Source organism: Vigna radiata, chromosome 7 (assembly GCF_000741045.1).
Source record: "Vigna radiata var. radiata cultivar VC1973A chromosome 7, Vradiata_ver6, whole genome shotgun sequence".
NCBI lineage: Eukaryota > Viridiplantae > Streptophyta > Magnoliopsida > Fabales > Fabaceae > Vigna > Vigna radiata.
The window spans coordinates 41184395-41200164 of NC_028357.1; the positions used below are offsets into that span (position 1 = coordinate 41184395).

Sequence of the window (15770 nt, forward strand, 5' to 3'; positions counted from 1 at the left end):
CTAGAAATTTAGAACAAAATTTTACCGTTTATTAAGTAATTTGAAAAGAAAAAAATATATTCAACAACAAAAATAAGATTCAATCAAACTTATTTAAGAAAATATATATCACAAGTTCAAATTTGAGTCATGTAAATGCTCCATTAATGAGTCATGTAAATGCTCCATTAATGTAGAGAAAGAGAAAGATTGTTAAGGATAGGAGAGGTGTAGGGTATTTTTGGAATAAAAGAAAATAGTGGGATGTGTAGAATATTTTTGAAATAAATTAAAATAATGGGAAGGTACGGGGAAGTGGAGGGAGCAACACCCAAAATGTAATTAAATGAGCTAGTGAGCCAACCCGTTTACCCATCAACCCGTAGTGGGTCGGGTTGGGTTCAAGTTTTCTGGCTCGCTAATAAATGAACCGGGTTGGGTTGACTCATTAAGTGACTAACCCATGATGGGCCGGGCCAGACCGAGCCGGGTTACCCGTTTTGACAGCTCTACATTTCAACTACCCTATAATTTATTTGATTAATACATTTAGTTTTTTAACAATGAAGTTAGTTTTTCTTCTCATATTTTACATAATAATAGCATCTACATCAATAACTTGAAATTTATTATTTCACTTTTATCCATTTGTCTCCGTACTATTGTCGTACTCAATTAAATGTTTCATTTAAAACCCTACTTTTCTTCACTGTATTGTGCAGTTCTTAAGTCACTCTAGATAAAACCAAATTATATCTGCCTTATCTCACTCCATTTTTATTTTTATTTCTCATCTCTTTCCCCTGTTTCCCACATAATCCAAATAGAGTTAATGAGATAAAAATTACCCAACTTCAGAGAGGATTACAATCAAAAGACTAGTAATGACCGAGAAACACTAAGGTGATTGAACTTGCAAGTAATAAATAGGTGAGAATTAGAATAAAAAATACACAGAATAGTTACAGCACAGCCATATTTTTCAACGAATCATTCTCATTTTGCAATTTATGTCTACCCCTTTCCCAACAAAATATGATAGGATAGAACTATTTTTCACGTATCAAAACAAATTTTCATTAGGAATTGGTAGATAGAAGTTGCATCAGCAAAATATTAGACATCTAAGATAACTCCGTACAGCTGCGACAACAAAACCTTCTTTCATTTTTGTCATTCACCCGATCCTAACACATACTTGATATTAAAAGATGAAATCCACAGTGTATTTTATAAACTGCAGAATTTCATAAAGTCTAGAAGCTGCATATTGCTTACCAGATTATCATTACTCCATCTAGTTATTATTTATCTGTGCCTACGCCTTTTAGCATTGTCCTCGGTGAATAACTCCCAATTATGGTGATCAAGGTTGCTCAAGTCATCAAACTCTGCAATGGCTAGTAAGTATTGAGTAAGTTTCACAAGCTCCTGATCACTGTCTCGGTTTGCATGAGCCTTCCTGAATGGTTTGATCGTCAAACCATTCTGTGGGTTCATCACAAAATTTCTTTTAAGATCATCAAACATGATGGTATTTGAAGCACTGTAGAACTGAAATTGAATAAGAAAGCGTCATGAAGACAACTAGATCATGGGTATAGCTGACTGATGCAAAAAAATTCAAACAATACAGCTATAAATTGAAACCATATATAGATTACAACAATTTGATATATCAAATAGTTTCATTTTTCCGTTTTATCAAACTCAGATCAACAAGCCACATCTTAGGTTTATCTCACTTATGATAATACTCACATGTATGAAACGTTTTTTTAAGGAAGTTTGAGTTGCAACAAAACTTTTTTGGGTGTCCTTTTTCTCCCCACATAACTAGTATGCGTTCATTGGGCTGTAGATAGGAATGTAATATTGAACAAATATGCTAACATAATTCTATTAAATTCCCATCATCAAGAAGATACATTGTGGTTTTGTTTATCGCATATGCATATATATACCTCAGGGAACTGTGCCCAGATCAAACCAAGAGGCTTGCACTCAAAGACCCCACGAGAAGAAGACTGAACAGTGATCATTCCCATGTGGTCAAGAAGTGCGGTGATTTTGTAGTTCGGATTATCCAGAACCCCAAGTTGTCCCATCTTGAGGTTAATCCACTTCATGCTGCAGAAAGTTAATGTAACATTCATTCACATAACAGTTCAAGAAGAATAAAAATTTAACAAGATAAAGGCAAAAGGACATTACCTGGTTGCAGACCATATCATAATGTCATACTCTGCATATACAGATGTAAGAAACTCGTGAAGGTCTGCAAAAAGCATAAACAAAGGACAAGTTAGAAACAGAGGAGAGGAAGAAAGCAACAAAGGGTTTGCACTATCAGTGTAAACAAGTTTATAATATCAACTACTCAGAAATATCCTCCAGAAGACTTTGATAGTTTATACAAAAAGCCAAACAAATTCACCATACATAGCAACCGGTGATTGAATTGAGAGTGTAAGAAAACATATATACTACAAAGCACATTTGAATTAAATTCAACAATCATAATAGATTAATTCATCAAACTATTCACTGAAATTACAAAAAGCATTATTTTAATCACTATAATTACCAAACCAACAATTATTGAAGTCTCCAAAATTCATGGACTCAAGCTGCCAAGGTTCGATAACCCGAGTGATTAAAAACGGCAGCTTTGCACCCTTAAGGTAATTCAATACACTAATTGAGTGAAAATAATAATTAGAAAAAAAAAAAAAGGAGCAAAACTTACAAGGTCTCATGAGCTGAAGGGGGTTCTCAGCAGTGGAGCGGTGATCGAAGAGAGTGTAATCAATATCCAGAACAAGCAGTTTCTTTCCTTTGCGACACGGATTTCGAAGCTCAATCTGCAGGTTGGTACGAATATACGTATTCAGGTACGTATATATATAACATCACAACAAAACTTGAATTAGGCGAAGGCGAAGAAACAAAGACCTTGAGTTGATTAATTCGTCTGCTCAATTTTCGCTTGTTGACTTCCATGTCTTTGATTTCAACAGCTTCCTCCTTAGGCAGTTCCAAATCGTCGAGAATCTCAGGGGAATCCACTGGATCCAGAAGCAAGTCCTCCTCCGTAGTACTGCAATAGATTTGGTTGTTAATGAGTGGTGTCGATTAGAGTAACCCTAAAAGTGGAAAACGGCGTCGTACCCGATCATGGTCATCTTGAGCGAGGAATTGAGAGGGAGTTGAGAGAGAAAGAGCGAATCATCGTTGAGTTTGGAACCGAGTTTCGGGTACAGCAGCTTCTGGCGAGGGGGTAACACGTTCGTCAGTTCGCAGATTCTCCGTTTCAGTTCACCCACCGTGTCGTCGCCGCAGACACGAACCGTGTACTCCTTGCCGCTCCATTTCACTATCAGCGTCAGTTCCTCCGGCGAACCCGAATCCGAGACCAAACCCGAACCCGTAGCCATGAATCCTCCGTCACTGTTCTTGTTCTCTTCGTTTCCCACAACGCTACATCACCAAAGCAAACATTCTTGCTTTGCTTTCAATATAGCTATCTATTTTCCACCATTTTCATTTTTATTTTAACAATCTTTATTTTTTTTTCTCCTTTTGCATTAGATTTTTAATTAAAAAAATGAAGATTCCAATAATTGTTTATTTTCTTTTCATATACTTGTTTGATTGTGTATGTATACATTGGTTATATGCTACGCATATTTATACTTTATAATTTACATTCATTATAATCTTTATGTAAATATTAAATTAATTTAAACTTTAAAATTCTGTGCTATATATTTCTTATTTTCTTTCTTTTTCCATTTTATAAAGTTCTATATCCGAATTTACAATTTATGGAATTTATATATGTCAAATTGTCATAATAATTTAAAATTTAAAATGTAAAATTAATTTCACCTTCTAAATTTTAATCTTTTTTGTTCATTAAAGTTTTGTTCCTTAATTGTTTGAGATGTGGACCATCAATAGTAACATTCAATTCTTTGGATTTTGCATCATCACAATCAATAAATAATCATAAAAGTGCTAAACATTACTATTTTAGAATTTATAAATTAAATTTGTCTTCAAATTTTAAAGGTCAAATAATGACAGTAATTGTGATAATAATAATAATAATTATTATATATATAATTAATAACTTTTTAAAAAATCTGTATTTTTATAACTATGATTTAGATTTATCTCCCATCAACATTTTAGAAATTTGTCAAAGTAATTTTCATAAAAAAAAAGTTGAGATCACATATTATTTATGATTTATATTCTCTCTTTTTTATTTTTTTTAAATAATAATAATTTTCCCACATTGTCATAATACTTTATTACAAATATTAGTTTGATTTTATATTTACACAATGTTGGGTAAGAAAATTGTCTTCAACATAATCACATAAACAAAGAGAGGGAAAAGTAAATCACATATTTATTTTTGAAGATATGGAAAATAAACAAAGCTTATATTTTTTTTACATTTTTTTTTTCTAATTCTCGTTTTGTAACTTGGTTGTGACGATTTGAAAAATAATTCAGTCATCAAATATGCTTATAGAATTTATTATTTTTACTAATTTAATTAAATAAAAATAAAAATACTAAAATATTGCACATAGTATTTTACAAAAGAAAAGAATTACAAAACAAATAATTTCTTAAACAAATAACGAAAGATGGACTAGAGAAATTAACCTGCATTTTTATGCGGAACAAACATATCAACTTTTTATGGGCAAAATATAAGATGTATTTGCATTGTTAATCCTTGTTCTTATTTTGAGTTGCTTTATTTTTTTCCATAAAAGTTTTTTATAATTTTTAATACTTGATACCAACTTAAACAATGTAGTTATAAAACATGCAACAATGTCTTGTGATGTTATTTTATCAATGACATTTATCAAGATTTAAACCTTACTTCAATTCAAAAATTAAAAAATAATAATAAGGATGATAATGATTGTTTAAAAATATAGAGAAAATAATTGTTAGTACTTGATAACACAGCTTTTATTATAATAACTTGAAAACATATTTAAAATTAAATTAAAAAATTGCAAACACAGTACATACTTCATTCAATTAATTCAGGGAATTTTTAATTAAATCATCTTATATTATTTTTAAGGATAAAAAAATGGTTAAGAGTAATAGTTGTTTTAAAGATGACATTCAATTATTTTATTAAAATATTCAAGTATAAGAAGATTTTATGTTAATCGAGTTTATTTTACAAAAGTTATTATCTCTTTTAATAATTCTTTTAAAAGTTTTTTACGTCTTCTTTTTTACTTCTCGAGTCTCTTTCTCATTTGCTCAACTATCAGATATCATCATTGAATTCACGAAGGAGAGAGATCTATACTTATGACTGATCAGAGTCTAAAACCAAGTAAGTTCACTTTTTTACTTTATTTTCAAGTTAGTTTAACATTTTGAGACACATCTAGTTCTAGAACCATGCATGTAACTCAAAATATCTCAAAGTGAATTCATGTTTAGTTCAAATTGTTATTATATGTTTAGATTTGTGATATGATATTTGTATAGGTACTTAGAGCATCTAGTAAAATCCATAGCTTTATAAGAAGCTGAATCAAGGGTTTTATTATACTAAGTAAGAGAAACTAGTTTAAATTTAAATATTATTACTATATGATGAGATTGAATTGAAAATGGTGAAGCATGATGTTTATTTTTGTGAATTTTGATTTAAGTTGTATCGATTCTTAGTATGCATTTTGAGAGTTTTGTACTCGTGATGATTTTGATTGGTTGTGTGACCTAGTTAAATTTTTCTTAGTCATTGGTATAATTTTAGTTGCCGAGTTTTTATCTCATCAATAAGTTAAATGTCTAGATAGATTTATCATAAGCAAAGCATGTGGCTTGCTTCACAATTTGCCTTCTAGAGAGCTCAAACACTTTTACTTGTTGGGCAAACTACCACTCACTAGGCGAGCTTGACAAAAGCAGTGCTAGGAGGTGTTTTTTGAGCGAGTAAAAGAGTGGTTGAGCGAAAAAGAAAATACCAAAACTTGAGAGTCAGGTGCATGCTTGACTCGTTAAACGAGAGGATTTTCGTTGGGTGGATTTAAAAGAATCTAGTTCTAGAACTCTCTCGTTGGGCAAGTTTACACCTCGTTGAGCAGGGGATTTTTATATGAAAATAAAGAATATTAGTGGTATAATTTTGCTTGTTGAGTATCATTTTACTAGAAACTCTTTAAGCGAGACATTCATTCATTGGGATAGACATTCATTCGCTTAGTAAGCATCTTATTAATGTGTAAATCTTGTCTTTAACTTATAGGTTGTATGATGTGTTTCGATACGAATTTTGAGAAATGTGAACATAGTGATTACTAGGGTGGGAATACTATTATGTGGTGGTGTGCAAAGTGTGTTGACGACAAAGATCATAATGAGGTTGTTTTGAATATGTTAATGTTGTGCTCATATAGATGAATATTCTTAGTTGTAAGAGCCAAAAAATGTTCTTATGTGGAGTTTCAGGAAGAGATCGGACTCAGAAAGATAGAATCTACTTTGTCATACTCTATGGAGGAGATGCGACCGAATATCATATATAATTATACCTCTTGAGAAGCAAGAATAAGTGAGGACAAGTGTGAGATCTCATATTCTACTTAATACACTTGTCTTCTTGAAGTAGAATTAGATGTCTAGTTGTGTATAAATTAGTCATGAGGAATTTGTTTGTGCAATACGCTTTAGATATTTGATGTTGAATATGATATATGTACTATGAAAGAGTGAATAATTATTAGTAATTTATTTTTATCTAAGTAATATGAATTTTATTTTTATAAGGATGATTTAAATTTACTCTAATTTACCATGTGTGTTTGGTTAAAACAATTATTTTATCCATTTGAAAAGATAATACAAGTAGAACAAATAAACAATAGAGAAACTTTGAATAACGGGTACTTGATAATTAAAAATATAACTTCCTCCTAATAAAAGATTAATTTTGTTTTAAAAGTTTGAATTTCCTTATGCAATACTATAAATAAATCTTATATATTTATTTTTGTTGTCTTTTATCAAATATATAATGTTATGCTCTGAAAAATACTCTTAGGATGTTACGTTTTTAAATAATATTTTTTTCATAATATTAATTATATACATTTAGTATTAAGATTATAATGTGATAAAAAAAATACTTAAAATTTGTAAATATGCCGAACTTTTTTAGTATACTTAACATCTTTTAACTATACTCCTAAAATATATTGGTTATTAACAAATTATATTATCACACCTTTAGTTATAAAAATACTAATGCTCAAAGGTCTCAACCACATACTAACATAAATTTTAATAAAAAGAGAATAATGTTATAATCAATACAAAATTAATTTAGTAAAAAGATTAAACATAATTATAACTATAAATTATAGAGATTTTATTCAACGAAATAATAAATATAATATGACAAAAATATTCACATTTAAATACAAATATTAGATAACATTGTAATTTTAATCAAATTACAATTAATACAAGATGCTATAAATAACATATTATAAATAAAAATATTCACTATTTAAATGTTAATATTTTTTAATGTGATCAATATTTCTCTGCTACCAAAAACTAATTATAATTACCAATTTCATTTAAAGATTAAAAAATTATTAATTTGTCCTTTTATCTCTTTAATCGGTTCTCATAACAAACAAATTCCAATTATTTTACAAAATAATTTTAAAAAATTGATATACAATTTTATAAATTAATTAAAATATAATCTTATGATATAAAAAATATTTTAAAAAAAAAAACCGTGCGACGGGTAGAGATAGTTAGGAGTCCTTCCTAATGCATGTAAACAGCCAACTCAGTTTCACAAGACACCATTTCCTTAGCCAAATAAAAACGAGACAACTGATTTTTTTTTTTTTTTTGTAGAAGAAAAAGAAAATATATTTCTCTAAGGAAGCAAGTTTCATAGAGGCTGCCTTAACTAATTTTCAGTCTTCATATTCTGTTTCTTCATCGTCATCTTCATTGTTTCCTCCAGTATATCTCCAACCATCTTCAACATTGTCACGATCTTCTTCTGTTTCCTCACTATCTTCTTCATCAAAAGGTTCATCTTTCACGGGCCAAGAATTTTTATTTACAGTTATAGTGGGAGTGGACACTTTGCGTTTTGCAATTTTGGAAGGAGGCAACTTAAGACTTGGTTTAGGCCTACTCTGTTTCTGAATTTTACCATTTGACCGTTTCGTGATATAGGCATCTTGGTCACTTGCTTCATCCATTTCATTGTCAACATTATTAGCCTGAGCATGCTCAGCATTTTCATCAGGCATAAGCCCCGGGTGTTCCCTCTTCAAATGCAGTCTAAGCTTGTATTCATGGATATATGCCTTTTCACACCCATCATATGGACATGCATAGGGACGGTCGGATGATGCAGAACCATATGCCCCTCCAGACGATTTAGCAGTTTTTGTTTGCTTCTCTGAAGGTGGAGTAGTGTACTTTGTCACATCCACTGATGCATTCTGTAAGATAAGGTTGAAATTGCAAATTAGAAGACTGTTCAAGAAATGTTAATAGTTTCAAAATTTGGTGAATCGCATATACTATAGCAATCCATCAGTTTCGGATTAGAGGCATCTTTACCTTTACACAGATATCCTCGATATACTTACGAAAAATAATGCATACTTGTATTGAGATTCGATATATTAACATACCAAACGAAACAATTACACCAAAACCATACGTATATGAACTAAAACGAGAGATTTTACATGATAACATGAAGCATGTAATATTAATAAACTATGGTCAAACAATAGCAATCTACCAACCTTTTCATGATGAGATGCAATGTGATTCTTTAGTTTGTATTCGTGAGCATATCTCTTTCCACAATCTGGGTACGGGCAGATATGATAGTTCTCTTGGGAATGTGTTTTCATATGAGACCTTAAGTTGAAATCCAAGGAAAAGGCCTGCAGCAGATAGACGAATTCGGTAACTAAGATGTTGTGATAAAAAGCATACAATCGTAATACATTATCCAAAACTCCAAAACAAAAGATAAACAGTACTAGAGATTATGAAATAGTGGAAAATAATTGAAGATGATATCATACAGAGTAATCTAATCCACTCGGAAGAAATTAGTTTAGCTTTAAAAAGGGTCCACTGGCAATTATACTCAAGAGAACTTTGAAATAATGTCTAGATTTTCATACACGTACATACTTAATACATGTGTGTGTCTGTCGAGAGAGATAAACAGACAGAGATCAGGACAGATCCATCTTGTTAAGGTGAAAGATTAAAAATCGTGGAAAGATAATATTTAGTATGATGAAAATGATAACAATAATTTAGTTGCAATAAAGTCAACTATAAACAAATATTTAGTCTATGGTGATTCAAATTGATAAGTTTCTGAATTCTCCCTTGGTTACCCTCTTTATCATTAATTTAATGACTAAGTAGACATATGTCTCATCACCAATCACTCAAGCTTTTCTGCTTGAATATATCTGGTAATTTCAAATTTCCTATGCATCCCATTAGACTAATTGGCAATATGCCACAAATCCAAATGTGTAAAAACATATGGAATAATACACAGAATATGCAATACAAACTAGGAAAAGGAAGCCATCATAGAAAACAACAAAAAACCATTAATTGGACCGATTCATCACCTTACCACAACCTTCATGAGGACACACAAAATCCCTCTCCCCTGTATGAATGAGAAAATGTCTTTTCAATTTTGAGCTATCCAGAAATTTCTGCAATGTAAACAAAATAGTACTGCTAATTAGAGTTTTTTCAGCTCCAGAGCATTCAACGCAATGCTTCGCACTAAAGCTTTTTCGGCCAACCATCGGACAAGAGAATGGTAAAACAAAGTAAAATTGGATCTGTGTCTACAGTATGCAGTAATATAAATTATTTCAAATCATGGCAATACATGTGCATCGATTTAAACTGTAACACAATCACTACCTTTCCACACCCCTCGTAGTGACAGACATATTGCCTCTCTCCATGGATGTGAGAATGCTTCCTCAATGCACCAGCATCTATGAATGTCTTTCCACATCCATCATAGCTACAAAGAAAAAGTACTTCAGTAGTTGGCTCTGGTTCTGGCTCAGGCATTGTTGGTTCTGTTGTCTTTTCTTTCAAGGTCTTCAAGGTATCCTCTTAGAAAAGTAAAACAGAGAGAAATTTAAGGTACAAAAAATGATAAAATAACATCATAAGATATTATTGCATGTTTTATAACTGCATTGTTTTCTGAGTCAGTATCAAGGATTAAAAATTATATTAAAACTTTTTAACGAAGAAAAAAGGTAAAGCCATTAAGAATAAGAACCATTGAGTTCAATGTTCAAAATTGTAAGCAATTAACCAATAGGGAAATGTACACGTTTGACACCAACTTGCAGATCTGGTTATATAAATTTTCTCTTCAAAAAATCCTTCGTAACAAATTTGCTTTTTATCGAGAGTCTTCTATCCTATCCTGGATTTGAAGAAGCCCTAATTGACTCGATGCATGATACCTGGCAAGAATAGCTCTCAAAAGAGTATTTAACAGTTCATTGTGTAGCACAATGTCTTTATTTATAACTAAAACCCAGTATATTCTGTTGTGTATACGACTCTTGTGCCCAATCAAAGATGTGATGTAATCTATTTCAGCTTTAGAGTGTAAGTAGGAAAAAAATCTATTTCAATGGCAGTTGGTAAACTTGTAACACTCCCGTTGTATCTATTCAGCTTCGCTTTGTTTTTGCATCTCTCTACAGCAACTCATTATATCACCTCAACAAAAAATATTAGGTTAAATCATCTTAAATTATGCCTAAAATCTTCCCCTTATTTCCCACCAAGTTTTGTATCATAATAACACTGTATGTAGAAGCTAAACAAAACAATAATATCATTTAAAAAAATGCAAAGATGTAGAGAAATATAGCGAAATGGAGGCAGTATTAAACAAAGATGTAAGCTTGTTAAATAGGGAAAAAAGACCAACCTGTTACCCATTTTAAGAGCATGCATTTTCCTCCAGTTGTTACGAGATCTTGGGGAACCCTGGCATCCACAATGATCAGATTATTAGTATATTTTTTTACCTAAGAGGTAGGAAAAGGCAGAAACAAACCGATGACAAATATATTATAATTGGTCTCTCCCTCTAAACACAACATGTAAAAACTAACTTTAAACGCATTCCCTCCTTTAATTCACATTCCTAAACCGAGACAATCATAAAACACTTGTAAAAACAATGAGAACGGTCTCAAGGTCTCATGATAACCCCCAATTACAATCCCACTCGTTCAAAAGATATTTTCACATAAGGAGAATAAACAATTTTACGTGAAAAAAATCGCCTCTCTGCTCTTTCCCTCCAAACTCCTCCACTCCATCCAAAACCATCAAACTCGCAATCAAACATCGAAACCAACCACTTTCCCAAATTCAATTGAATAAACACAGTAATCAAGGAAGAAACTGAGCCTGGTGAATTGAGTTAAACCCCTCTCTTATATCTCCCCAACACACTCATAGCTACCACACCACAAATAATACAATTGAAAACCTTAAAACATAATATGGAAATTGAAATCATGAGAGACGACAAATGCATCTATACCATTCTTTAACCCATTTAACTGCGGGAGCCTTGGACTTGAGAATGGGACGTCTTTCGAAGTAGCTGCTACTGTAGTGAATCTCCATCTACGATTCACCGCCGCGCCAAAACTCACTTCGTTTCGCAAATTCTTGGAACCTTTATCTCTCGATTTAGGGTTTGGTGTTTTCAGGGACGCATTTTCTCAATAATGGGTTCCTCTCTTGCTTTTTTTCCTCTTCACTAGGAGTCGTCGCAGGCTTAAAGGGAGAAGACATTGTTTTTATTCATAAAATAAAATAAAATAAATACAAGGGGTTTCTGCTTTCTACACCATTCAATATAAATAAAAAAAAAATATTTTAAAGTGATACTTAAATATTTTAAAATTTTATAAAACTTTTACGCAGCATTGTTTTTGTTTGTATTTTTTTTTAATTATCAAGTATAAGTATAGACAAGTATATATTAAAATTAAAGATATTTAAACTATAAATTAAAAATATAAGAAATAATAAATATTTTTAATAGTGTATTATAATTGTGTTAAATTAAGTGTGCTACTAATTTTGTTTTGTTTTAAAATAGTCTTTTGTATCGGTATAATTTTTTTTATAATGTGATCTTGATTCCAATTTGATTTTTAAGATTTATTTTTTTATTTCTTAGACAAGATATTTTATGCTTTGTGTTTTCTTTTCCATTTTAAATCTATATCAATGATTTTATTTATTTATTTATTACACAGTCTCTAATATGCTCTCTCTCTTATACTTGAATGTGTAGTAAAGATTTTGAAAATAAGATTTTAAGAAAAATAATAATTTAAAAATAATAATATTTAATTATTTTAGTATTGAAAAATTTTAATATAAATTTTTTGTCATAAATTAATATTAACATTAGTATTAATAGTTTTAATATTCGAATTAGTATTTGTATTATTATTATTAGTATTAATATTATTAGTAGTAGTTTTATTATTTTTATTAATTATCTTATTATTATTGTCATTTAGTATAATATTTAACTATAATGTTTATATACATTACTAATTAATTATTATATTAATTTTATAATTTAGTATAAAATTTATCATTTAAAAAGAAATAATATCTTTAACTCCATATATCAATATCTTTCAATACACATATCTATCCTTTTTTTCTAATTACAAATTTTAACACAACTTTTTGTTATTATATGCAAAATCATGTTTTACCATGTACATTTTACTTTAACAGTAATCCGAGCGCACACATCTTATTTTAATATTATATGTAACTCGAAACTTTAATCATAAATTTTAATCATGTAACAATATTGTTTCATCGTGTATTACTAATTAATTATTGTGTCAATTTTATAATCTAAAATAAATAAATTCATATCTAAATATTATTTTTTTAATTTAAATATTTATTATTTTATATAAAAAGAATTAACTCATTGTACATATCAATGGATAGATTAATATCTACGTTGATATCAACATATATTTTTGTTTAAATATCGACTTAAAATTTAATCCTATAATCATATTGTTTTACTACATATAACTATCAATTATTGTGACACTTTTATAATTTAACAAACAAAGTCAATGAAATATTATCTTTTTAGTCCTAATATTACCTTTTAAAAAAAACAACAACTTTGTGTGCATCAATAATAAGTAAACTCTATCTACATTGATAGCATTATTTGCATGTATTTCTATTTAAAAAATTTAACATCGATTTCCATTATTTCCAGGTTATTTTAACTTATTTTTGATAAAGATTACATTTCACAATATGTTTGGATTTTACTTTAAAATGCATTTTATACGTGGATGTCACTTTTGTTTATAATTTAAGTTTAACTTTATTTTTCTTTGATTTCACATGTTAATATATACATTTTGACATGTATTTGTCTTTCGCAATGTCTACATATCCATGTGTTTTTATTTACAAAATTTAACATCAACTTTCATGTTGTTTTTGTTTTGTAGGGGATCATATTTCACAATAGATTTATGTTTTATTTTAACAACGATTTCTGCATATACATTTCGTTTCAATATAATTTATAACTCAACTGTAAATTTTAATCATATAACAATATTGTTTTACACGTAACTGGTTAATTATCATGTCATTTTTATAATTTAACACACAAATTCATACCCAGATATTAGTTTTTAATCCTAATATTATCATTTCAAACAAAAAAGTAAACCTATATACATATGCATCAATAATTAGTTATTATAAACTCAATACGTTAATAACAACATGTGTATGTATTTATATTTAAAAAGTTTATCTTTAATTTTATTCTACTTTAATTTAATTTAATAGGAATTACATTTCATTATATGTTTGCATTTTACTTTTAAGTTTTATCATATCTCCATGTTACTTTTGTTCAATATATTAGAAGTTTAACTTTTTTTCTTCTTTGATTCCATTACGTGAATATCTTTCTAATATTTATTTTCTTTTAAGTTGTCTAGTATATCTCTAAACTGCTATTAGGATCTTCTTTACGGTGAAGATTTTAATTTTCACGGTTATGACTATATGATCGTCTTGGTCTGGATCCATCTTTGAAAATTGATATTTATAAAGGTAATAAGAGATATATCCTCTTCTTCCTATATGTCTTAGTCATTGTGTTGACATATTGCACAACCTGCAAAAGTGTATTTGTGGTTGAAGACGAGGATTTGTCTTTTCCTAATATGTGTTAACTCATTGGCAAGCGTACAAAATCATTTTAAGTAATAAACTGGTAAGACCGGATATCGTATCCCAAGAGACTCGGTGAACACTTTACAATCGTATAACTATCTAACTAACTTAGACTAAAGAATGGTTCCCTGTAATATGAATTTGTGCAACAAAAATAAACATAATGCATAAGTAAAAGATTGAACTTCTTATGGTCAAAACTCTAAGAGATGAAATGATTAGAGATGATATGGAATAAAGATGTCGGAGAATGATTTCAACTATTACACTCCTATGCAAATGTACATAACTACTTCTTCTTCATTTAATTACTCTTGTCAACTTACTAAGTTACTCAAACTCAATCCCTTGGCGAGAGAGCCTAGATTCACTTATTAAATCTCAATCCCTTAGCAACCTAACAAGTTCAACTGCATTAAGAAAAGAAGTTTAAGACAACTAAGGGTCCAAGCTCTATCCCTAGACACAATTTCCCTTAGGTGTTTAGTCCAGTTCAAGGTTCACCCAACATTTCCCAACATTAAGTAAACCCTAGAATCATGCTATGGTTGATCAAGTCATAACAAGCTTTAATCAAAGGAAATAAACACTAGTAAATAATGAAAAAAAAACATATATTCATTCAAAACAAGTGCATTTACAAGTGAGTTACATAGCTTACATCATTCTCCAATAAAAAGCACTTAATTCTCCATAATCATGGAGAGCTTGAGCTTACAATGGAAGAAAAATGGAGAAGATGGAGAGCCAAGGAAGAAGAAATGAGAGCTCCCGCTGCCCAAAATCAGCTCCTACAGCTCCAAAAAGGTGTTTTCAAGCTTAAGCTGCCAAGAAGATGACACCCTCGTTGCATGTGAGCCTTTTATAAGTTTAGGGTGCCAAGTCAGCAAAATGTCACGCCCAACCCCCTTTTCTGGGGTGCTCGGGCGCCAATATTAAATGAAAACATAGCATCAAAGGGTGTCCAGCCCCCTTCAGGAGCGCCTAGGCGCCATATTATGAGGTGAAACAATATGAAAGGGCGTCTAACCCCCTTCTGGGTGCCCAAGCACCAAGTTCTGGCTGGATATGCGAAGCAAAGGGCGCTCAACCCCCTTTTGGGGGGTCCGGGCCTGATTTTTCTGCACTGCATCTTTTTCTCTTTCTCTGTAGATCTGCTTACTCTTGTAGCTCTTCTTGGGCTCTCACTCTTGATAGTTTGGATGTTCTTCCAAAGTATACAAATTTCCTATAAAACTTGAGGAATTAGTGATGAAAACTTCTATATGGAACCTAGCTAAACCTATTCACAAAGTTAGATAAAATAGAGGATTAAGCATGTTTCATGCTTCAAGAGAGTTGATTTGGTAAGAAAATTGCACCACAGATAATGGTAAGAATTATCGTTATCAATATGCTAT

The 15770-nt window shown here is 30.3% G+C and overlaps 2 protein-coding genes across 3 annotated transcripts; both read right to left on the reverse strand.

Moving 5' to 3' along the window:
• Positions 1 to 941: 941 nt before the first annotated feature.
• LOC106766813 (ubiquitin-like domain-containing CTD phosphatase) lies at positions 942 to 3495 on the reverse strand. 2 transcript variants are annotated; one of them, XM_014651576.2, is made up of 7 exons: positions 3151 to 3495; positions 2935 to 3079; positions 2729 to 2843; positions 2194 to 2257; positions 1944 to 2109; positions 1258 to 1533; positions 942 to 1166 (listed from the first exon to the last, which is right to left on the reverse strand). In XM_014651576.2, the coding sequence occupies exons 1-6, from the start codon at positions 3414 to 3416 to the stop codon at positions 1288 to 1290; spliced, it is 1002 nt and encodes a 333-aa protein (XP_014507062.1). In that variant the 5' UTR covers positions 3417 to 3495; the 3' UTR covers positions 942 to 1166; positions 1258 to 1287. The 2 variants fall into 2 exon arrangements, with proteins under 2 accessions (XP_014507062.1, XP_014507061.1); XM_014651575.2 differs by having other exon boundaries at positions 942 to 1533.
• Positions 3496 to 7796: 4301 nt separating this feature from the next.
• Positions 7797 to 11903, reverse strand: LOC106765767 (zinc finger transcription factor YY1). Its single transcript, XM_014650496.2, has 6 exons — positions 11654 to 11903; positions 11030 to 11088; positions 9991 to 10190; positions 9684 to 9773; positions 8826 to 8969; positions 7797 to 8513 (listed from the first exon to the last, which is right to left on the reverse strand). Exons 1-6 carry the CDS (start codon positions 11737 to 11739, stop codon positions 7974 to 7976), a joined length of 1119 nt encoding a protein of 372 aa, XP_014505982.1. The 5' UTR covers positions 11740 to 11903; the 3' UTR covers positions 7797 to 7973.
• Between the last annotated feature and the right edge of the window lie 3867 nt (positions 11904 to 15770).